Source organism: Salmo salar, chromosome 24 (genome assembly GCF_965601325.2).
Source record: "Salmo salar chromosome 24, fSalSal1, whole genome shotgun sequence".
NCBI classification, from domain to species: domain Eukaryota; kingdom Metazoa; phylum Chordata; class Actinopteri; order Salmoniformes; family Salmonidae; genus Salmo; species Salmo salar.
Genome location: NC_138314.1, coordinates 3,063,439 through 3,089,083, shown reverse-complemented (window position 1 = coordinate 3,089,083; position 25,645 = coordinate 3,063,439). Strand labels below are relative to the sequence as shown.

Genomic DNA, 25,645 nt, shown 5'->3' with positions numbered 1-25,645 from the left:
CCAAATCTGCAGGTTGCATGACTGACAATGGGTCAAACATACCTGGGTTCACATAGGATTTAAAATATTTAAAATACTTTGAGCGTTTGCCCTAGCCTGCCTGGTGTGCCAGGTGTGCCGCATTTGCTTGGTTTTCACTTTTGGGACTTCTCTATTGTTGCAATGCAATAGGCTAGCTCAGTCAAGTTTAGCTAAATCATTTGAAATGATTTAGAGTAGTATTTGAGGTCTGCTCCGAATACCCACCACTCTGTCTCTATGCATCTACAGAGAGATAGCAAGAGAGAGTCTGGCAGTCATTACAGACATACGATAAGGATTCTGCTGCTTTGGAGAAAAACAGGGCTTGAATTACCCTCCGTGCAGTCTTTTCAAGCACTGACTGAAGTGGCCCAAAAGGACTACTACGTATGCTTAGTGGAGGCACTGTGGATGGTTAGTTCAAGTTGTATAGTTGTGGGACATGGATAAAAATAGGTACTTCATATGTACGACTTCTCAAAAAAACAATGTGACTATAATGTTTATCCACTGTACTAGTACTTTTACTTCAGTGCTACTACGGTATAATATGTGTAGAAACAACAATTCCCTTTTCCATCTCTACTGTTAGATATTATTCTATTTTCTCACCTCAAAATCAATCAAAGTGGATTTGTCACATGCACAGCATACAACAGGTGTAAACAGTACAGTGAAATGCTTACTTGCAAGCTTTTCCTCAACAATATCAAAGGTAAAAATGTAAACTAAAAGAAGAGCAGGGAATCAATTACTGGGTCACTTCAAATGAAAAAAACAAACCCACACAAGAAATAGAAACACACCAGTATTGAATGCTATTAGGTCAGTACCAGTACTATATCAATGTGCAGGGATACTGGTGGTTCACATGTATGTGAATATCCATGTAATGTATTCTGAAAATGTGTAGGGTAGGTCTTGTGTGCTGGTATGACAGACCGAAGTCAACTAATCACGGCTGGACACAGGAATAAGAAACATGCATACAGAATTTATTTAGCAACCAGGACACATTCATTTAAATAAAACTACAAAGATACTTAACTTATACAAAACATAGATTATATCCCATTCACATACAAAATAATAATAATTTACTGTATAAATTACAATTTCAGTAATTTATTTACAATTTTCATGAAAACAATCTTTTGTATTCCCCCAAAACCCATTGGTCTCCATATCACACAGAGCTGCTCATCTTGTTATCATGACAAGAGTACCGAGTAACATTTTGAATGAATCGCAGATAGAGAAAAGAGAAGACAGTTTCTATTATTATAAGGAGGTACCATGGAATTGTCTGGTTGACATGGGAGAAAATGGAGTTGGTATTATTATTCACCAGGCTATCCAAACACCACACACACACACACACACACACACACACACACACACACACACACACACACACACACACACACACACACAGAGAGAGAGAGCTCCAATACACTTGTTGTTCTTTTGGCTCTCTACTCCAGCCCTTTGGATTTGAAATGATACAATGACTATGAAGTTAAAGTGCAGACTGTCAGCTTTAATTTGAGAGTATTTTCATCCATATCAGGTGATCAAATATTACACCCCCCCCCCCCCCCCCCAATACCAACCTTCCCTGTTATTGTAATGGTGAGAGGTTATGTCTTGGGGTTATGATATTTATGTATCTGTAACTTTCTCACTTATTATTATTCACAATTCAGTCAGGATTATCTGTAATCATGGTAGCATCCACATTTATGTAGAAGTCTTTAGAAGCATATTCTATTCTTATTTACAATAAAAGTGACTCCAAAATGACACAATACATTATTTACCATGAAATTCTATTGGGCACAAAATAATCTGAAACACAACCAAAACAAACAGCAAATGCATCCAACAAAGTTGTAGAGTCACAAGCTTGATGTAGTCATTGCATGCTATGAATATGGGACCAAATACTTAACTTTAATGCACATAAGTGAATTTGTCCCAATACTTTTTGTCCCTTAAAACAGGGGGACTATGTAAAAAAAAGTGCTGTAATTTCTAAATGATTCATGAAAATACCCTCAAATTAAAGATGACAGTCTGCACTTTAACCTCATTTCAAATCCAAAGTGCTGGAGTACAGCGCCAAAACAACAAACAATGTGTCACTGTCCCAAAGGTTTTGGAGCTCACTCTATGTCTTACTATACTTGTGAGGACTTTTTGGAGACCAACAATTGATTCCCATACAAAATCCTATTTTCCCTAATCCCTAACCTTAACCCATAACCCTAAACCTAATTCCTAACCCAAACCCGTAATTCTAACCCTAACCCTAAACCAAAAATAGCCTTTTTACAAGTGAGGACTTCTCTGAATGTTTGGTTTACTATTCTTGTGAGGACTTCTGGTACTCACAAAAATAGTAAACACACACACACACACCACACACACACCACCACACACACACACACACACACAGTCTCCCTTTCTCTAAGCACAAACTGCACTGAACATAACTTGTACTGCGATAATTAACATGAGTAACAGATGAGCAGACAGCCAAAATACAACATTAGGTCACCCAGCAGACAAACATCAGAGTAGAGAGGACGAAAAGTTTGAGGCCCTTCCATTAAGTCCCACCTATGATAAATCCTAAACCTTATTCCAATGTGACTCTGTTCAAAAGTAGTGCACTATATATATAGTTGGGAATAGGGTGCCATTTGGGACGCAGCCACTTTGATGTTTTAAGTAGAAATTGCACACCAATATTGAATTTTAAAAGCCTGTTATATTAAATGAAGTGCCCTTTAATGTAGACCACATGGACAATTCAATAAATCCGATTTTTGTTGAAATGAATGAAAAAAATCGGCGCTTGAAAAAAAATCTTCACTTTTACATGTCCCTTGTCATGTTGTTTTGACTTGTAGGAAGATTTGAACCCACTTAACCACAAAATGTCATTATGTTTTCACCATCATTGTAAAGCCCTAATTATGTTCTTGCTTTGACAGAGTTATTTCTGAAGATTATTATTTATTTAATGTGATTAGTGATTAATATATGTCTACCCCTCATTTTAAGGTCAACCCTGTTACGTGAACTGAAATCTTGTTTTAATTTAGTGAAACTATTCCTATTTAAATAATTTTTTCAAAAGAAACATTCAACATGTAATAGTCAAATCATAGTGTAAAGGCAGGTGAGCTGGGTCAACTCTTTTTGGCCTGTTGCACACAACAAGCTTCCATTCCCCCTGTCACAGGCCATCAAAAGCATGGCTGATTTAAGATGAAAACTTCAACCCTGTTACAGTCAATGAAGTATATAAACTCTGGATTGCTGCTGCTATGTATTGGAAAAATGAAAGGCTTTGAAGCCACCAGTCGGCCATATTGGCACTCCTCAGAAAGGCAGTCCTCCATGGAAATGAATGGAATTCTACAGTATTTCATTTAAATGTTTCAAAGATACAATTTCATGTATTTAAGTATTTGTGTTGTTGTAGTGAGGACAGTAACATTAGTGCTTTCTAAAAAATGATACTTTAAGCAAAATGTTTTTATTTATTTATTCATTTAGAATTTTTATGTTTAGCAAACATAATTTTATGTAAAAGTATGCATTAAGGTGTCTGTAATAGAATAAATGTGACAAAAACAAATGTAGACATTAATAAATGCATTTCCATAGCTTCCAAAATATATTTTTTTTTACAAAAGTGGGGAGTGCCAAAATAGAGGTGCGGTGGCTTCAAAACAGCGCCCCCTTGTCGTCATCTAGAGTATATACAACTCTGTTACTTTAATGGCACTTTATTGGCACTTACAATAGTAAAAAAAAATACCCCTTGGGGTGGGAAAACATGATGTTTTATGTAGTTGAACATGTGCTGTTTATGACAGGATGTTAAAATGAGGTTTAAAGCATTTTTTGACCAAGTTACACTACCTAAAATGTAATCTATCCATACAATTTTGCATATCAACTTTAACCCTTTTGTTGCAAGTGCTCTCAATGTCAAGTTTGCACTTTGCAAATCTCCTATCATCAGTTTCAAACGGTTTTGGTTTCGAGAGCAAATAAGAGCCAAACTGGATTTAAGTACTATTTATCTGTCACCATACAAGTAGCGGCAAATTTAAGTGCATTGACGTTTGGACCAGATTAATCAGCTTTCACTGTGTTTGAGATTGTTGGGAAAAACAAAGTCATGGAAATAGAATTCTAACATTATTATACATATACAGTATAATGTAATATATATTAACATATATTTCATCTATGGTTCAACCTCTCTTTATGGAATTCCAACCTGCTATATTCAAGGGGCACATTAATGCATTGTTAACTTTCACGTGTCCTCAATGCTCACAGAAACACGCCGGACTGCAACAGTCTGCTTGCCTTGCACAGTGGACTATCACGAGTGCTTTCATTCATTCATTCCATATTATTTGTGCTTTAGCTGCAAGTTGAGAGAGGATGTTTGGGTCTAGTGAGCCCTATGAATGTGGGAATGAATCTGCTGCTGAAGACAGGAGGGAAAAAAGTGCTCCAACCTCCGAGCTAAGTGGCAGTTGATGAGTAAGTACAAAAACGACTTTGAAGGATTTTGCCATTGCTTTGCCGAGACACAAAATGAAAGAGCAGGACATATGTCATCATCATCATTCCCCACATTGAATTACGCAATATACAACACAATTTACCCCCTCCTTGTAATCAAATGGCAACATAACGATAACAATATGTTCAGTAATGTCCAAGAAGACTACGCATAAGAGCACATAGAAAGAAAAAGATACAAAAAATGAAGCAAACCTTTTTTCCAAGTCTCGCCCACGCTACAGTAATTCCCATCGACAGTCTGTCATAGGGTGGGGATCACAAGCAATAGACTGAAAGACAGTGAGAAGAGGGGGGAGGAGGGGAGAGGGAAAGAAGCCAAGCAGGCTTGTTTAAGATCCTTAAGGCACTTAAACATAGTTAAACCAGAAAGATAAGAACCGCAGCTGAGCGGATGAGAGAGAACCTCTGAGCATTTCAAACACTCTTTTGAATGGCAGTTGTTTAATGAAACCACATCCCTCATCCACCAGCAGCCATGGTAGAGACTCTTGATACAGTTTCCTCCAGATAGCAGTGTCGGTGGTGGAACTGCTTTAGAACGTTCAAATCCACAAGTGGCTCCTGGCATTATACCTAAAGCGGACGTTACCATTGGCTGCACGGAGTCTCATTCAGAGAAATCCCATGCAGCCCTCTTAACAAGTTCGAACACTGGAATGTGAGTTGTAATCTATACCTCGATTACGCTTTCGTCGTCTAATGATTTTTAATTTGAGTGTCATTATTTCTAGATAGCCTACACTTTCTCATTCTGAACTTCTAACGCGAGCTGCGGGTGTGGCTTTGTGACAATGATCAAGAGCACCTGCTAACCGATTTGACTGCTCCGACACAGTTACACCTCTGACACCGCCAAAACATCAGATATCGCTGTTTAACGCTTGATCTGATTGAATCTAGGCCTTACTCTGACCCCTTGTGATCCAACCCCTTGTTCTGTGAGACACCTATGACAGTCACTGATAGGGAATATGCATGGCTCCCTCAGTTGTTCGCAGGTTAGCGAATTTGGAGAGATTGTCAGACATTTTGTGCCCCACCGGCACACAGTTACAATGGAAGGCCTGCATTCTGGAGGAGTCCTATGGAAACTGCTTGCTTTGGCCCCAGCCAACCCTTGTCTCTAGAGGAGGACTCCAATGCTCTCAGACATCCATGGACGATGGAAGTGGAACCCATAGAAGATGAGTTCCCTACAGTAAAACATCCACCTCACACTGTATAGCTGCCCTCCTCTCCTGCCTTGTACACAGCAGACACAGACAGCCCTGTCTGGATCCCTTTTAGGGATTTGGCTCTTGGGCCTTTTGGTAGTAGTCACTCAGTGAGTCAGTGAATCAGTCATTAGTGATTATGTTAGCTTTGTAGCTCAGTACCCCATAGAGTCTCATTGGTAGAGGGGCTAGCTCTGTGGCTAGCTCTGGTACAGTAGGCCCTGGTACATGATGGTGATGATGTTAGTAGACCAGACTGCAGTTCGCTAGTTGCCCACCAGAGGGCTGAGGTCTCCGTGGTGGTTCTTTAGCTTTTTCTTGAAGAGGGAGATAGTGGAGGGCCGGTAGAAGATGATCCAGGGCTCGGACGCAGCACTCTGTCCACTGCAGCTCTCTGAACCACTGCTGGTCGGGATGTTGGGAGATCTGGAAAGAGACGAGGGATGAGGGGGGTGAGAAGAGAGAGAAATAGATATGGCAAGAGAGAATAGTAACATTAGGTTACATGGGGCTCTCACAGAATTAAAAATACATTAGATGCAATAAACTACACTTCGGTTACACTTTTGAGGTATTAGTACAATAAAACTTTATTGTCCTTAATTTACATCAAACAACGTAAAATGTAATACTTACTTTACTGTAATATGCAGGAGTAGTTTAGCCACCATGGCTATGACCGTCAGAGTCAGGAGAGCAGCTAGGGCGTAGATGGTCCACACTGTCAACACAGAAACACAATTGAAATCAGACAGTTTAGATGAAAACATACCAGTTAAGAAGCACCCTATGCACTTGAGTAGACTCTCAGAGAGGCATGGAGAAACCTGACCAGAAAGAGATAAAAGAGATCTATAAACTAAAAACAGTCTGGCACATCTACACCATATTTGTACAGTACTGAGTGCACCAAACATTAAGAACACCTTCCTAATATTGAGTTGCACCCCCTTTTGACCTCAGAACAGCCTCAATTCGTCGGGGTATGAACTCTACAAGGTGTCGAAAGCGTTCCACAGGGAGGCTGGTCCATGTTGACTCCAATACTTCATACAGTTGTGTCAAATTGGCTGGATGTCCTTTGGGTGGTTGACCATTCTTGATGCACACGGGAAACTGTTGAGAGTAAAAAACCCAGCAGCGTTGCAGTTCTTGACACAAACCAGTGCGCCTGGCACCTACTACCCTCCCCCTTTCAAAGGCACTTCAATATTTTGTCTTGCCCATTCACCATCTGAATGGAACACATACCCAATCCATGTCTCAATTGTCTCAAGGCATAAAAGTATTTGTTTAAACTGTCTACTCCCCTTCATCTACACTGATTGAAGTGGATTTAACAGGTGACATCAATAAGGGACCATAGCTTTCACCTGGATTCACCTGGTCAGTCTGTCAGGAAAGAGTACACTCAGTGTAAGGTTTGATCTACCGGCACACATTAGCCTAAAGGTCTTTATCACAACCGATTCAGATGGTAAAATATTAGTACCTGCGTTATTGGTGCACATCTGTTACTGAACAGCAAGCTATAAAATCAAAGTATAACCTCCCAGTATTTCGTAATTGCTTATCTTGATCAGAATGAATTTAGGGAAACTGTTAAAAGACAATTGCACACAGCATATTGAATATATTATGCCATTCTTATCATTAGCATTAGTATAACATTAGCCTCAACATACATTGTTTAATTTAATTTCACCTATATATTAAAATATTTACTATTTCATTAAATGTTTTTGTTACATGTAATCTTTTGGTTCAACCTTAATGCCCAATAAATTACTGGGAGGTTATACATATGGAGTGTGCGACTCTCTTTGTTTTCATAGCTTACAGTTTATTCACCGTTAGTCAGCACCTCTACACTAAAGAATTTTCTCTGGGTGTGCGCCAGCTCATGCTTTTTATTTTAATATATACTGAACAAAAAAATTAACGCAACATTTAAAGTGTGGGTCCCATGTTTCATGAGCTGAAAATAAAAGATCCCGGAAATGTTCCATATGCACAAAAAGCTTAAACAAATTTGTTTACATCCATGTTAGTGAGCATTTCTCCTTGGCCAAGATAATCCATTCACCTGATAGGTGTGGCATATCAAGAATCTGATTAAACGGCATGATCATTACACAGGTGCACCTTGTGCTGTGGACAATAAAAGGCCACTATAAAATGTTAAGTTTTGTCACACAACACGATACCACAGATGTCTCAAGTTTTGAGGGAGCGTGCAATTGGCATGCCGACTGCAGGAATGTCCAACAAAGCTGTTTTTAATGTTCATTCCTCTGCCATAAGCCACCTCCAAATTTGGTTTAGAGAATTTGGCAGTACGTCCAACCGGCCTCACAACTGCAGACCACGTAAGCCCAGGACCTCCACATCTGGCTTCTTCACCTGCAGTATCGTCTGAGAGGGTGCTGAGGAGTATTTCTGCCTGTAATAAAGCTATTTTGTGGGCCTGGCTCCCAAATGTGTGGGCCAAATGTCCTCCTAGGCCCACCAATGGCTGTGCCCTTGCCCAGTCATGTGAAATCTATAGATTATGCCTAATGAATGAATGTATTTTAATTGAGTGATATCCTAATATTAACTGTAACTCAGTAAAATCTTAGAAGTTGTTGCATGTTGCGTTTATATTTTTGTTCAGTATATATTCCAATAACAAAACAGGTCTCACAACTTTTTTGTAAAACATACAGTTTTTGACCAATCAAAACCAGCGTGAGACCACAGAGGCAGACAGGAACGCTGTTGGTTACACATAAGAAAACCCCAGAAAAGTACAATGTTGGTTACACATATGCGAAATCCCAGAAAGGTACGCTGTTGGTTACACATGAGAGAAACCCCAGAAAAGTACAATGTTGGTTACACATATGAGAAAGCCCAGAAAGGTACGCTGTCGGTTACACATGAGAGAAACCCCAGAAAAGTACAATGTTGGTTACACATAAGAGAAACCCCAGAACGGTAAAAAAAACAGTACCAAAGGTACAAAAAAAGAAACAAGTAGTAACTGAGAGATGGAAAGGTAGGACGTTGCAACGTCGGTATCAATAGCTGTGAGTCATAGTAGAAAGCTCTATTAGAAACCCAGAGAAGTAGAAAGATATGATGTTGGTAACTGATAGATAGAAAACAACAATATTGGTATCTACATACTAGAGGTGTGTCCGTTGGTCCCGTTGGGTCCGGCCCACTGACCTGGCATGTTGTGGTCCGGTTTACCGGGACTGGACGTTATCACATAGAGGATTTGAGAGGAACGTCCGTTATCGCTCCCGTTAGACTTCTCCGTTACGCCGTTAAGCTCAGGCTTTACTGTACTAGTGTCCTCATCTTCCTTCTCATCCATAGGTCTGGTGTCCAGGCCTCTCAGCGCTGAAACAACAACAACAAATAACATGTTTCCATGGGCCTATTGCAACGAAGATTGGCCTGTAGATTATTGGCAGATGATCTCTTGTCAAAAACATCAATACATGATAAATTCACCAACGCAGCTGATCTCAATTGCAAGCAGCATTGGCCACCGGTTTACTGCTCCCCAACGTGGTTCGGGTTTATCTCTTAGTCCTCATTGCAACCAAAATTAGCACAAAAAAAGCCCTGTGGTGGGTATAATCATTGGAACAATTTGATCTGGCAATACTACTTGACTAAGGACGATTTATCTATTTGACAATCATTCCGCACAACTAAAATAAAGTATTTAATGCCCTCGTTTTACCACAGCAAATCTACTATGGCAATGTAGCCTAACCTATTCAAATCTATGGTGTATGAATACTTTTTCCTACACCATGTTTCCAATTAATGTTATCCATTAATGATTTTACTTGTCTGAATCGAATATGGTCATTTCTTATCAAGAGGGCAAAAGGAAATATTCCATTTGACATTTGAAACTAAATCGTGATTGCATTGTATTTTGAATCAAATTATATTGTATTCTAATAATATTAATGAAGTTATTTAAAGTTGCACAAATAATATATCATTGTGTTTTTAACAAATCATTTTAATCACTTGAAAAAACTAACAAACATACATCACCATTCAAAAGTTTTGGGTCACTTAGAAATGTCCATGTTTTTGAAAGAAAAGCACATTTTATGTCCATTAAAATAACATCAAATTGATCAGAAATACGTTGTTAATGTTGTAAATGACTATTGTAGCTGGAAACAGCTGATTTTTTATGGAATATCTACATAGGCGTACAAAGGCCCATTATCAGCAACCATCACTCCTGTGTTCCAATGGCACGTTGTGTTAGCTAATCCAAGTTTATAATTTTAAAAGGCCAATTGATCATTAGAAAATCATTTGCAATTATGTTAGCACAGCTGAAAACTGTTATTCTGATTAAGCAATAAAACTGTCCTTCTTTAGACTAGTTGAGTATGTGGAGCATCAGCATTTGTGGGTTCGATTACAGGCTCAAAATGGCCAGAAACAAAGAACTTTCTTCTGAAACTCATCAGTGTTCTTGTTCTGAGAAATGAAGGCTATTCCATGAGAGAAATTGCCAAGAAACTGAAGATCTCGTATAATGCTGTGTATTACTCCCTTCACAGAACAGAGCAAACTGTCTCTAACCAGAATAGAAAGAGGAGTGGGAGGCCCCGGTGCACAACTGAGCAAGAGGACAAATACATTAGAGTGTCTAGTTTCAGAAACAGACGCCAACTGGCAGCTTCATTAACCTCTTGACGGTCGCCTAGGATAGGGGGCGCTACAGCGATTTTTGAAAAAAATTAGTGCCCATTTTAAACGGCCTCCTACTCAAACTCAGAAGCTAGGATATGCATATAATTAATACTTGTGGATAGAAAACACCCTAAAGTTTCTAAAACTGTTTGAATGGTGTCTGTGAGTATAACAGAACTCATATGGCAGTCAAAACCCCGAGACCGATCGTAACAGGATGTGGAATTCTGAATTGCGGACTCAACTTCATCACTTTGCCTATAAATCACACCGTGAGCAATGGTTCATTGAGCACTTCCTATTGCTTCCACTAGATGTCCCCAGTCTTTACAAAGTGGTTTGAGTCTCCTACTGTGAAAACTGACTGAATGAGACGCTGTGGAAAGTGGTCACATGAGGAGGGCCATCACCATTATGACGCCGGCGCCCCTGGCTACCCTCCCCTTTCGAAACGTTTTGAAAGACAATGCAATCGTCCCCCTTGAATCTTATTGGAGCTCTGGTTGAAAAAGGCCCTAAAGATTTATGTTATACAACGTTTGACATGTTTGAACGAACCTAAAAATTAAAAAAATGCATTTTATTGAAAGAGGAGTCCTGCGGCCGACGGAAGTTTTGGAGCAGCCTTCAGAACGCGCTAAAAAGAACAAGCTATTGGGACGTAAAGGATTCACTTTTTCGAACGAAAATACATTGGTTGTGGACCTGGGATTCCTGGAAGTGCTTTCTGATGGAGATAATCAAAGGTAAGGGATAATTGACAATAGTATACAAGAGTAGATTTGTTATGCGATTGTTCCAAGATGGCGCTGACCTGTAACGGTAGCCTATTTTTCTGAGTATCGCATCCCCTTTTATCGCAAAGTGTGATTACCCAGTAAAGTTATTTTAAAATCTGGCATTACAGGTGCTTTCAAGAGATATTCATCTATAAATCTTAGAATGACAATATTACATTTTAAAAATGTTTTCGAATAGTAATTTAGTAAATTGTAGCGCTGTTTCACCGGATGCATTTGAGGGAAAATAGTTAGTCAACGTCACGCGCCGATGTAAAATGCTGTTTTTATATTTAACCTGTTAGGGCTAGGGGGCAGTATTGACACGGCTGGATAAAAAACGTACCCGATTTAATCTGGTTACTACTCCTGCCCAGTAACTAGAATATGCATATAATTATTGGCTTTGGATAGAAAACACCCTGAAGTTTCTAAAACTGTTTGAATGGTGTCTGTGAGTATAACAGAACTCATATGGCAGGCAAAAACCTGAGAAGATTTCATGCAGGAAGTGGCCTGTCTGACAAGGTGTCGTTCTTCTTGCCTCTGTTTATTGCTATAACGTGACACTTCCTACGGCTCCCATAGGCTCTCAGAAGGCGGCAAAAAGCTGAATTGTGGCTTTGCAGGCTCTGGCTGAAAAAAAGTAGCGCGTTTGGGTAGTGGCTGGTTACAGTACTGTGAGACTCAGGCGCGTGCCCGCGTCGACCGAATGCTTTGTTTTCTTTCCTCTGTTTACCTAAACGCAGATTCCAGGTCGGAATATTATCGCTTTGTTACGAGAAAAATGGCATAAAAATGGATTTTAAACAGCGGTTGACATGCTTCGAAGTACGGTAATGGAATATTTAGATTTTTTTTGTCACGAATTGCACCATGCTCGTGACCCTTATTTACACTTCGGATAGTGTCTTGAACGCACGAACAAAATGCCGCTATTTGGATATAACGATGGATTATTTTGGACCAAACCAACATTTGTTATTGAAGTAGCAGTCCTGGGAGTGCATTCTGACGAAGAACATCAAAGGTAATCAAACTTTTGTAATAGTAAATCTGACTTTGGTCAGGGCTAAACTTGGTGGGTGTCTAAATAGCTAGCCGTGATGGCTGGGCTATCTACTGAGAATATTGCAAAATGTGCTTTCACTGAAAAGCTATTTTAAAATCGGACATATCGATTGCACAAAGGAGTTCTGTATCTATAATTCTTAAAATAATTGTTATGTTTTTTGTGAACGTTTATCGTGAGTAATTTAGTAAATTCACCGGAGGTATGCTAGTTCTGAACGTCACATGCTAATGTAAAAAGCTGTTTTTTGATATAAATATGAACTTGATTGAACAAAACATGCATGTATTGTATAACATAATGTCCTAGGTGTGTCATCTGATGAAGATCATCAAAGGTTAGTGCTGCATTTAGCTGTCTTCTGGGTTTTTGTGACATTATATGCTAGCTTGAAAAATGGGTGTCTGATTATTTCTGGCTGGGTACTCTGCTGACATAATCTAATGTTTTGCTTTCGTTGTAAAGCCTTTTTGAAATCGGACAGTGTGGTTAGATGAACGAGAGTCTTGTCTTTAAAATGGTGTAAAATAGTCATATGTTTGAGAAATTGAAGTAATAGCATTTCTAAGGTATTTGAAAATCGCGCCACGGGATTACACTGGCTGTTGCGTAGGTGGGACGATTTCGTCCCGCCTAGCCCAGAGAGGATAAATATGAACTTTATCGAACAAAAGAATGCATGTATTGTGTAACATGATGTCCTAGGAGTGTCATCTGATGAAGATTGTCAAAGGTTAGTGCTGCATTTAGCTGTTTTTTGGTTATTTGTGATGCATGTGGTTGGTCGGAAAATGGCTATGTGGCTACTTTTACGATATACTCCTCTAACATAATCTAATGTTTTGCTTTTGCTGTAAAGCCTTTTTGAAATTGGACAACGTGGTTCGATTCAGGAGAGGTGTATCTATAAAACGATATAAAATAGTCCTATATTTGAAAAAAAAAAATATTAAATTTTGTTATGCTAATGGGATTGGATTTTTCGCTGGATGTCCAGCCCGACCAGGGGTTAAATAGTACCCGCAAAACACTGAAGATAGTGCCCGCAAAACACTGGCAGCTTCATTAAATAGTACCCACAAAACACCAGTCTCAACGTCAACAGTGAAGAGGTGACTCCGGGATGCTGGCCTTCTAGGCAGAGTTGCAAAGAAAAATCTATATCTCAGACTGGCTAATAAAAATAAAAGATTAAGATGGGCAAAAGAACACAGACACTGGACAGAGGAACTCTGCCTAGAAAGCCAGCATCCCAGCGTCGCCTCTCCACTGTTGACGTTAGGACTGGTGTTTTGCGGGTACTATTTAATGAAGCTGTCAGTGCTTTGCGGGTACAACACTCAATAGTAAACCTTTATTTTTTCATACAGGACTACAGTAATTAGGCTATTAGGCCTACTGCGGCATATTGTACTTTATTAAAGAAACAATATCTGAATTGGAAGGAAATGTGGTGTGGAGATGAATTTATTATTTGGAAATCGTTATCCAAAGAAACAAATACAAAGGGCTTGGTTTGATAATGATATTTAAATTGTATGTCACACATGTTGCTGCAATCCATATCACTTTAATTTACAATGTGGTAATTCATTAAAAGTTGGTCTTCTATACATTTATTTTCGCAGAGTAGCCTCGATGTAGCCATAATTGGCTGAATTGTCTACAATTAAACGTGTTAACTAAATAAGTTTAATTGACATAGGCTACATTTTGAGTCAAATCATTTTATTTCGGTTGCCATATGTAATATTCTTCCTTTTTCCTCATTTAAATTTCGGTGATAGGGTGTTACTTCATTGGGGTGGGAGTAGTCAACACAAATAATTATGATTTCCTATGCCATTTCCGCTGTCTTGTATCCAGACGGCTTGACACCATAACAGCGTCAGATCAGCTGGTCTACAAGTTTGATAAAAATAAATAAGTGCGGCCCTCCACTGAATTTTGAAATCCCAGTGTGGCCCCAAAACCAAAATTATTGCCCACCCCCTGAGCTGACTTTGATTTCTAAATTAACGAGGTTAATTTATGAAATGATCAAAACATGTTATTATAATTCCTTATCCCTACAATGAATGGTGGCCTAAATCTTTACTAGGAGTTAAAGGTTTTTGTCTGACATAACTCAACTTGACTGTGATGTTCCCACATGTTCTCCATTTGATACAACAGAATGCAGTGCTGCCGTTGCTTCAAACCTCGGTTCGGCAGGAAATTCCTCAGACGTCATCTGAGAGCGTTTATCTGAGAAGGAAATGAACATTGCACCACTCAGCACTGTATGGATGTACTAACATCCAGCTTAGCCTCAAGAGAGAATCTCTCTCTCTCTCTTTCCCCATCCTTTTCTCTTCCCAGCTCAGCGGGGGAAAAAACAATTTAATTATGTGACCTTTTCTTATAACATGTCTCATAATATTGTATATTCATTTCCAACAACTTCTGTTTCTGATGTGCATTCTGAAACAAGGGAAGTCAGAATTGAGACATGACCAGAAGGGAATTGGCTGCAAGTCTGGGAGTCAGACTCTGACCTGAGAATATTGTTTTTAGTAGAACAAAATGAGAAAAGGTTAGGACAGTCTGTGTCTGTGTGTGTGTGTGTGTGTGGCTGTGATTGTGTGTGTGCCTCCCAGCCCTGTAAGCTCTTAGCTTTAATGTCAACAGTACTAACTAATTCAGAAAGAGTTGTATTGAGTGTTGATGCCTTAAGGAAATGGAACTGAAACAATAGTGTGGTGTTTACAAGAGTTTGGTCTATACAGAGAACTGCTATTTATACATAAATACTTCCATTCCACTATGATGAGTGTGTAATATAAGATTGGGTTCAGATTGGGATCCCTAGGAGGTGGTGCACTCTGTGTATACAATGATGTTAAGGATGGGGAGAATGATGCATGAATGATATATACAGATATACGATACCAGTGACAAACAAAACATCTCAAGGTTATTTACATAACCCCGTTCTCTAATATTATGAGTGAGTCGACTCATGTGGGAACGTGCCTGTTTGCAGAAATCTAGAATAACTGAGTTCTCTTTCAGTTATTTGTTTAGACGACTCACATATGAGATGTATGAAACTCCCATAACGTAGGCACGCTCTCCGAACACTAGTTTCCAGACTACCCCTCAGAGACCCCGATACTGAGAACAGTATGCACCAGAGAAGGTGCAGTGACTTCCAGTCGGTAGAACCTCATGAGGGGATGCCCAACATGCCGCATTACAGATCTCCTGCAAGGAGAAGCCTTTGAACAGAGCCCAAGAGGTAGCCATACTGTACCTCTGGTGGAATGAGCCCTCAGGGCCTCCAGAGGCTGTGAACCCTTGCTATTATAAGCTAGTATAATAGCATCCACTATCCAATGTGACAACCATTGACGAGAGAAAGGCCTCCCCCTGCAGGGGGTGTTCAAGACACAAAGAGCTGGTCGCTCTTGCGTAAAGCTCTCTTTCTATCCAAATACATGTGTAAAGCACGCACTGGACACAAACAGTGACGACGCTCTTCCTCTGCAGAAGAGAAAGGCGGTAGGTGGAAAGCCATAAGCTTCAAGGTGAGACAATTGTAACTGTCACTGACCTTTGTCATAAAGGTGGGGTTAGGCAATAAGGTTATCTTGGTAAAACCCGGGACAAACAGTAGGCAGGAATGGTGAACTGACAGTGAATGTCGTTCACTCACTCGCTTTGAGGAAGTAAGGGCTACCAATAAAGAGGTCTTGAGAGAGAGATATTTCATCCCTACATTCTCCAGCATCTCAAAAGGCTGCTGAGACAAAGCCTCAAGCACAGTAGAAAGATTCCAAGGCGGGGCTACAGGCTTGGATACAGACATAAGCGGTGCGCCCCTTCTTGAAATGGCATTAGAGCAGGTACTTGCCCACTGCGCTGTTATTAAGGCCTATATGACAAACTGAAAAAGCGGTTAAGTAGAACTTAACAGTGGAGAAAGCCGTCCCGCTGTCTAGAAGGCCTTGCATGAAGCATAAAACCTCTGACACAAAACATTGGTAAGGAATTATTTGTTTTTGGTCACACCACTTCTCAAAGATGCACCACTTATTTCCGTAAAGTGAGCGTGTAGAAGGGGCTCTGGAATGTCTCAATGGCTCTGAGAGGCAGACTAGTCGTGTCCAGATTTAACCTTAACCAAAGCTTTCCCGGACATGTGGGTGCTACCAGGATGAGGGACGAGCCTCGTTGTCTCACTATGGCTATAGTGGGGAGTGTGAGGCGCATAGGGGGAAAAGCATAGAGCGGTGCGCCTTTTGCCAAGGGTGTACCAACTACGGCTGTGGTAGTCATGACATTTTGTCAGCCGGTGATTGTCAAGCAAATAACTTCCGGTCTCACAGTAATTGACCATGAATGAACATAAACACGTTTAGCATCTCCTGGCTTCCACACATAGCTTACAAGCCACTGATGCAGGCATTTGGAACATCTACATTTAAGAAAAGTCTAATAAATCCATGTAATATAGCTTACACCATCACAATAAAGAAACATGATATGAAGAAAATGTAGTCTATTTCAAAAGGACAGAATAGCATACTTTGAGTTTGCCTTATGTTGGGCCCTGATCTGGCTATGCCATATGGCTGTGGGCCATTTCAAGGAACGTGTGCCGCCCTGGTTGTTGATGTAGGCCGACACTGTCATATTGTCTGTCCTGACAAGGACGTGACAATACCGGAGGAAGGGTAGAAAGTGTTTCAAAAGAGGAACACTGTCAGAAGTTCGAGGTAATTGATATGGGCAAGACAGAGTTGTGTGGTCCACACTCAGTTAACTGCCTGGCCCTCGTAAACTTCGCCCCCAACCCATGAGTGACGCGTCTGTCGTCATCACCTTCCCCGCTGACACCACTCCTAGAGTGGTGCCGAATGTGAAGATCGAGGGGCCCCTCCATTTCCAGAAAGATGTGAGGCACTCTGATGTCGGGTGCACAGACCTAGGGATAAAACCCAGCGTTGGAAACTTCTCATCCTCAGTAGGCCATGTGGGACCACTGAGATAGTGGAGTCTATTAACTCCAGTAACCGGAGGCGTATTCGGAACATGGCCGAGTGCCTCCTGTTTAATAGGGATAGGCACTGTCGGAATGAGGCCATGTGGCCTCCCGACAGCGTTGGGTGATACTCAGATTCTATATTCTCTGTGTCAGTATAAAACAGCTTTTTATCTGATTGATTTGGAAACACGAGCCCGGAAAGGTGGGTTACCAAGGAGGTAACATCTCACCCCGCTCGCTCCCGGGAAGGGAGCCCCTTGTTTCTGACAGACTTGAGAGCACCTCCACACACTTGGTGAATGTTCGGGAGGCGCTAGCCCGAACGGGAGAACAAGGTATTCGTAGGCTTTGCCTTTAAAGGCAATCCTTAGAAACCTTGTGTGGATGCTTATCTGGAAGTACGCAGGTCAACTGATGTGACCCAGTCGCCTGGACGAATAGAACGAGACACCATGTTCGGTGTGAGCAAAGGAAACGCAAAATTCCTCAGATAGCCGTAGAGGACCTGTAGGTCCAGAATGGGGCAATTCTCTCCCCTTTTTGGTAACCAGAATGTACCAGGAGTAGAAGCCTCAATGTCTCTCTTCCTCTGCTATTACTCTGATATTCCATTTGAATAGAAGAGAGGAGATTTCCTGCTTTAGTATGCGTGCCAAGTCACGGTCGCATCTGATTCCAGAATGCCATTGAAGGCAAGAGGTCTCATAGCGAACTGCAGTCTGTAGAACTTGGTAACAGTGGAGAGGGTCCCAGGCTTGACTGTGGATGCATGCTAGTTTTCTACTCTCTCAGCGAGCAACCCATGGGGAGGCACTCCACCCGAGAAGGTACCAGCGTAGAACACGGAGTGTAACTGTTCACTGCACTTCTCTGCCGCTGGGGCGTACCCCTAGGTCAGATGCCCCCTCTCCCTCCAGGGGAATCCGTTGGGCGCAATCTCAATGCTGTCAAACTAGCATGGTGCTCGGATCCCCTGAGGCAGGGTTAGCTTCTTCCATGGCACCAATTGGAAAGCTAATCCCAGAACAAAATAAAAAACACAGCTAACTAGCAGTGTGTTGGCTGCCAGCTAGGCTAGTTAGCATGATGTTAGCTGGGAAAAGCTAACCTCTTAACCAAGTGAACGTAGCTATCGTTCGCCAAGTGGGCTACTGAACTAGCTATTTAGCAGGAGGAAGCTAGCGCTAAGTTAGTCTTGCGACGGACAAAGCGTATCTCTCTACCGAGAGAAAGACTAGAAATTCTTCCCTTGCAGGTAGAAAACCTAGGGTAGGATAGTGAACTAGCCTGGTTAGCGAAACCTTGCAGCTAAGCTAGCCAAGTATCTGTAGCTAGCCGGTTCCGGATGCTAACTACAAAGAGACCTCGAGAAAAAGAGGCAAAGCTAATTCTTAGCCGTGTAAAACGTTCCTTTTGTTTTTCCTAACACAGAGACAAGAGCTGGCAGAGAATATTGTGACACTCCTGTGATCTATTAACCTTATAGGAAATGGCCGATATGGATAGGGCTAAATTGAATTGTTTCTTACAGAATACATTTTTTATGCATAAGCATGGTAGCAACTGAAATGGAAAAGTTTGGAGATTATGGGAAAAGTATTTGACCAAATTTGAGGACACAACAGTTCGCCTGACAGAAGACTGAATCCAAACATTACAATGTTGATTTTATATTTACTGTACTTTTTGACATATTTGTTGTTTTAATAAGACTGCTAGCTTAGGTTAACTGTTTTGAACTCCAAGCACAGATCGGACATTTGGAAATTCATTTGCTTAAGCATTATCACGCAAACACAGTTATTTTTATTGTGACACGCCATCAGTGAGATTTGAACCTATGATCTTCTGTTGTCGATCCATGGGATTAGTCCACCAGGTTGGAGCTAACAAGCAATGTATTAATTTTGTAATTTTTTTTTAAACTCATACAAAGCTGTTAATTTTAGTCTATTCTAACAGACCCCATTTCAAAGGAAACAAGCACTCATTAATATAATGTGAGGCCAATTAGTGGGCGTGGCCAACACACCTGAACACACTTAACAAGATAGTGGATAGTGAGAGTTTTGCTGATGCTGAGAACGGAATGTATTTGTTTTTCAATGACATTATTAGAACGTTCTTTCAACGTTACTAATGTTTTCTTGTGGTTTTTATGGAAAATGTTCTTAATATTCTGAGACCATGACTTCAAATAGAACCATGCGGAAACCTGCAGAAAACTTTATACTGAAGTACTGAAATTCCCACAGAAGGACATTGTTTCTTAACGTTCTCTGAACATTCTGAGAACATTACTTTAAATAGTACCATGAGGAAACCAGGTGGAAACGTTATGCTGATGTATTGAAATTCCCAGAGGAGAACATTGTTTCTTAACGTTCTCTGAACTATTTGAGAACATTCCCAATGCCAAACCAGTTGGAGAACATTCCTAGAACATTACCAAAAATGTAATTAAATGTAACCATGTTTGAACTTTTAGGAAACGTTCTGTTAAAGTAATGAAATACCAAGAAATAACATTATTTTGTTAAGTTCCTTAAATGTGCTGAGAAAGTCCCAATGCCAAGCAACTCATCTGCACCATTCCCAGAACTTTGCGGGAAGGTTGGATGCAAACTAACCATAGGACAACCACGCTTTCACCAAGCTCTAAGAAACACATGGTTCTCAGAATGTTATGTGCTAGATGGGCTACCTCTCACACACAGATGATGCACAGCACATACAGAAAGACACGCTGAAGGGTAGGCCTAATTCTGATCATGGCTGATATGATAAATAACTTAAAAATCGACATATATTTAAAAAGGAAAACACAATATAAAATGTTCATGACCGTAAGAACCCTCATTTGACAACTTGGAACAGCGCATCCTGTACATTTAGGCTGGCCCCAATTCTCAATCTGCGCATTCTCAAACTCGGAAGAGTCTACTGGTAGACATACACTGAACAAAGTGGAATCAGGATCTGAATGCCCACTCTCCATTGCTATTCCATGCAGATCCCGCCTTCATTCCGCTTTGATCAATCTTTTTTTGATGCTGTGTGTGAATCCGTCGCGCTGAGGAGAGCTTGAGTAGGAAAATCTGGAAATGAAGATAGGCAAAGAATGGCCTTTTGGCGGACGCGCGACCTGTCTGTTTCCAACAGAGGTTTGAGACTAGGACAAAGACCAAAAACAAAAAGGACAAAATCAATACAGTTACATATAGCAATTTTGTTTTTGTTCAATATTATATTGATATTTGACTCAAAGTATTGATTTGTAAATGTTCTAGCTCTAGCCTGCTGTACCTGTGCCAAAACTGTTCTTTTTCATCCTATAGCTTGTTCTCCATCTTCTTTTTACATAAATAGTGAGCCAACATGTTTTCAGCACTTTTATTTCCCTGAATGATCTAAACAAATTTTCTCATGCTCTTTCTTGTCTCTTTGCAGCAGACATGTAGTGAGCAATATGTTTGAATCATCAAATCGCAATAAAATCGCGGTATCGAATCGCAATACATATAGAATCGTAAGAATCGCAATACATATCGTATCGGCACCTAATTATCATGATAATATCGTAAGGTCCCTGGCAACTCCCAGCTCTACTAATTTCCTGCAATTCTACACATTTTGCCATGGTTTGGCATGCTATCTGAGTGACTCAAACATTAGAACAAAATCAATGGGAGCCCATGCCATGAAATGTTTCGAATTTTTAATTCTACCAGACTGCGCAGTTTTTATTTTGGTGATTGTTAGTTTTCAAAGATGGCTATTTATATTTTCTACATACATGTTTTTTATATCTGTTTTTTTGTCATTTAAGTTAACACAGAACATTTTTACCATCCAGAAAAGTATTCCCCCACACTGCCAATGTTTAATATGCAACGACATGCACCTTGTGAATTAGTGTGTGTCTCACGGTGAGTTCCTAGAAAAACAAAACATTTCAATATATGCAACACCAATATCACCTGCGGCTTTGAGGCATTGGCTAGCAAATGATAAGAGAAAAGGTCCACCGCCGGCAGCACTTGGAGTCTCCCCTGACTGTCTCCCTTTCTTACCCTCAGTGTGTGGCTAGGCGCATGCATGTGTGTGTGTGCATGTGCCTGTGTGTCTGTGTTTATGTGTATGTGCTTTAAGTAGAGCCACAACACATTAGTCTGGTCGATTTAACAGTGTCCAGGCGGCTTGGTTGCTATGCAAAACCCTGCCATGGAACCAGGATAGCAGGATGTCAGCCTGCACCTGTTCATGCAAATTATGGCTCCCGGAGAGAGATGAGTTTGTGGTTCAGTCAAATCACTGCATGGGGCTGAAATAAGTCAAGCCAAGTCGAGGGCGATAGAGGTCTGGAAAAGCTTGTTACAGTATCTCTCATATCTACTATAACAACTTGCTTTGTTTCTGTACAATTGTTGTGACAACCTCAAAACAACCTACATTACATGACCAAAAGTATTTGGACACCTGCTCGTCGAACATCTCATTCCAAAATCATGGGCATTAACATGGAGTTGGTCCCCCCTTTGCTGCTATTCTGGGAAGGCTTTCCACTAGATGTTGGACCATTGCTGTGGGGACTTGCTTCCATTTAGCTATAAGAGCATTAGTGAGGTCGGGCACTGATGTTGGGTTGATTAGGCCTGGCTTGCAGTCGGCATCACAATTAATCTCAAAGGTGTTTGATGGGTTTGAGGTCAGGGCTCTGTGCAAGCCAGTCAAGTTCTTCCACACCGATCTCGACAAACCATTTCTGCATGGACCTCACTTTGTAAACGGGGGCATTGTCATGCTGGAACAGGAAAGGGCCTGCCTCAAACTGCTGCCACAAAGTTGGCAGCACAAAATCATCTAGAATGTCTTCGTATGCTGTAGCATTAAGATTTCCCTTCACTGGAACTAAGGGGCCTAGCCCAAATAACGAAAAACAGACCCAGACCATTTATTCCTCCTCCACCAAACTTTATAGTTGGCACTGTGCATTCGGGCAGGTAGCATTCTCCTGGCATCCGCCAAACCCAGATTCGTCCGTCGGACTGCCAGATGGTGAAGCGTGATTTATCACTCCAGAGAATGCATTTCAACTGCTCCAGAGTCCAATGGCGGTGAGCTTTACACCACTCCAGCCGACGCTTGGCATTGTGCTTGGTGATCTTAGGCTTGTGTGTGGCTGCTCGGCCATGGAAACCCATTTCATGAAGGTCCTGATGAACAGTTATTGTGCTGATATTGCTTCCAGAGGCAGTTTGGAACTCAGTACTGAGTTTTGCAACCGAAGACAGACGAATTTTACACACTAAGCGCTTCAGCACTCGGTGGTCCCGTTCTGTGAGCTTGTGTGGCCTACCACTTCGCGGCTGAGCCGTTGTTGCTCCTAGACGTTTTCACTTAACAAGAACAGCACTTACAGTTCACCGGGGAGGCTCTAGCAGGGCAGAAATTTGACGAACTGACTTGTTGGAAAGGTGGCATCTTATAACGGTCCCACGTTGAAAGTCACTGAGCTCTTCAGTAAAGCCATTCTATTGCCAATGTTTGTCTATGGAAATTGCATGGCTGTGTGCTCAATTTTATACACCTGTCAGCAACGGGTGTGGCTGAAATAGCCGAATCAACTAATTTGAAGGGGTCTCCACATACTTCTGTATATATAGTGTATGTGTGGGTGATGTTGGCAACAAGGGTTGGGGACAATACTAATTGACCCCCTCCTGAAGTCCTTACCTACGACATGTCTACAGGTCTCTTAACTTGGTATGTGACAGCTAGGTTGGTGCGCTCTGTATACGTGTGTGTGTGTGTGTGTGTGTGTGTGTGTGTGTGTGTGTGTGTGTGTGTGTGTGTGTGTGTGTGTGTGTGTGTGTGTGTGTGATACTGTATATATCCCATTGCAAACCCACCTTGGTATGTGACAGAGAAGCCCTGTGCTTGGTTGGTGTGGTCTGAGTAGAAGTAGAGGATGGCAAAGTCTCCAGTGACGTTGACCAGCTCCCGGGGCGAGTTGCGGCCGTCGAACCGTGCTAACACCTGGGTGGTATAGCCATCCAGCATTTCCACCATGTCTGTCTGGTCCGAGATGTCGAAGAAGGTGAAGTTGAACAGGATCATGGAGGCTCCAGGTACCTAATAATAATGCAAATAGAAAAAAGACATAGTACTTAATAATACATGATACTTACTACTTTCTGAAAGCCAAAGATGCTTTAGGCAATAGGCAACAAACAAAAGCAACAACAAAAAAAGGGTCCAACTGTTGTGCGTTATACTACACCCTATCCCCAATATAACACACTACAGTTGGACCTGGGTAAAAAGTTGTGCACTGTAAAGTGGATAGGGTGCCATTTGATACGCAACCTAAGAAACAAGACACAATACCTGGACAGTCCAGTAGCAGACCCTCCCTGCCTCGTACTTATCAGGGAAGTCAGGGGAGTAGACCACCCCAGAGGGAGCAGAGTAGTTACCCCCGCACGCACCAACACGAGCTGGAGGAGAGAAACAGAGAAAGATGATTCAATGAATAACAGTTCAGCTATTGAAGTTTGCATTTGCAAATTTATAAGTCTCTCTTATATAACTAACCCTGTCGACTCCTATGTCTCAGGAGTTGTCATAGAGACCTTTTCATATAGAGACCACATACAACAGACTCTCTTAATGATAGAGAGAGTGGAATGAAGAGTTTTCAACACATAGTGGAAAGATGAGACTGGACTGAACAAGGAGTATTTCATCATTGTTGTAATTGTGTTGACTACAGCTGTGAAATCTGTGTCTCATTATCTAGCAGATGTGTCCGCCATAAACGTTATGCTTGTGTAGCCTATTAGAAAGAGATTTAGCAGGTATTGTTTTGCCAAAATCAGCAAATCATTTTATGACAACAAAGGGAGAGATAGAACATTATGTTTACATGACTCTTCCAACTTCCAAAAAGTGAGTTGGTGAGAGTGATGCAATCCTTTCATATTCGGTTAGGTTCTGACGTTGGTTCTGAGAGAACCATTCAATTGTTTCTGGATTATTCACCATCGCCAGTGTGGTGGAGCTTATGTGTTTGAAAAAAATATGCAAACTCCACTTTTTACATATTAGGTGAAGCATCATAGATGTTATAAAGGGCTGACCAGACTAGGGTCATTCTCACTAAAAGCCAAATGGAAGAAAACAGAACAAAACTGTGAAGGACTACCTGAATATGTCCATTAAGAAAGTCTAGTTTGTATTGTTTGCACAGGGGGGAAAAACGTCTACAGTTTGCAGCAATGTGCACTAATGAATACGACCCAGAGCAAACGTTCTCCTATCTACTCACTGTCGAAGATGATGACCCATCCATCTCCTCCACAGGGCTGGGTGTGGTCACCAAAACACACGTGGTTGCACTCCATACTGGGTGCTTTGCCATGGTGATGCTGGTCCAGGTCGTTGCCACAGAAACAGGCGTAACCCGACTCCATCCCAGCTAGCTACAGAACAGAGAGAGACATGCAAATCAATCAATGATCATCAAATTTTAAGCTCAAATCAAACTTTATTTGTTTAGCACTTGGGTAAAGCTTTACAAGAGGGTAAGACCTTCACTTTAATAAAACCCTTTGGATGAGAGCAAAGAAAGAAACCTTGAGAGGAAGCAGACTTTAGAGAGAGCTGAACCTCCTTAAGCCAACTCTGGATGGTAGAGTCAGACAAGAGTTGTCCACCTCACTTAATCAGAGATACTACTATATCATCTAATGGTATGTTAATAAGCATACTTTCAGAATGATTCCATAAAAATCCCCAAAATGACTGTTTTTGTGTCCTAAAATAAAGTGATTTATGTGTCTAAAGCCATCAGGCGTTTGATGATAATAATATGGTGTGGTTGGGTTGAGTCCAGTGCTTTCGGAGAAACAGAACAGTCACCACTCCTTTATGCGTGCCAAATGGCACCCTATTCCCTATATACATATATATGCCCTATGGGCCCTGGTCAAAAGTAGTGCAACTACATAGGAAATAGGGTGCAATTTTGGACGAATCCCCACTCTGTCAGCAGTAATTAATTAGAGGATGACTAGTTGAGTACGAACTCACATGAAAGACCTCAGTGTAGGGCTCAAATAAACTAGTCTGAAATAGCATCAGACCACTTAACCTTCATCTCTTAGTCAAAACATAGTAAACATTTCCT

The 25,645-nt window shown here is 41.0% G+C and overlaps 1 protein-coding gene across 3 annotated transcripts in view; it reads right to left on the bottom strand.

Annotated features, from left to right (window-relative positions):
• Positions 1–2,448: 2,448 nt before the first annotated feature.
• Positions 2,449–25,645, bottom strand: part of LOC106584901 (kremen protein 1) — a 124,473-nt gene continuing 101,276 nt past the window's right edge. For 2 of the 3 annotated variants that reach the window (XM_014170565.3, XM_014170564.3), the window contains exons 5-10: positions 24,785–24,938; positions 23,845–23,954; positions 23,367–23,589; positions 9,024–9,242; positions 6,489–6,573; positions 2,449–6,278 (exon numbers count right to left, since the gene is read on the bottom strand). In XM_014170565.3, coding sequence (XP_014026040.1) covers positions 6,119–6,278; positions 6,489–6,573; positions 9,024–9,242; positions 23,367–23,589; positions 23,845–23,954; positions 24,785–24,938 — 951 coding nt within the window. In that variant the 3' untranslated portion in view covers positions 2,449–6,118. The remainder of the gene's footprint in view (positions 6,279–6,488; positions 6,574–9,023; positions 9,243–23,366; positions 23,590–23,844; positions 23,955–24,784; positions 24,939–25,645) is intronic. The other variant, XM_014170566.3, reaches the window with a different exon arrangement.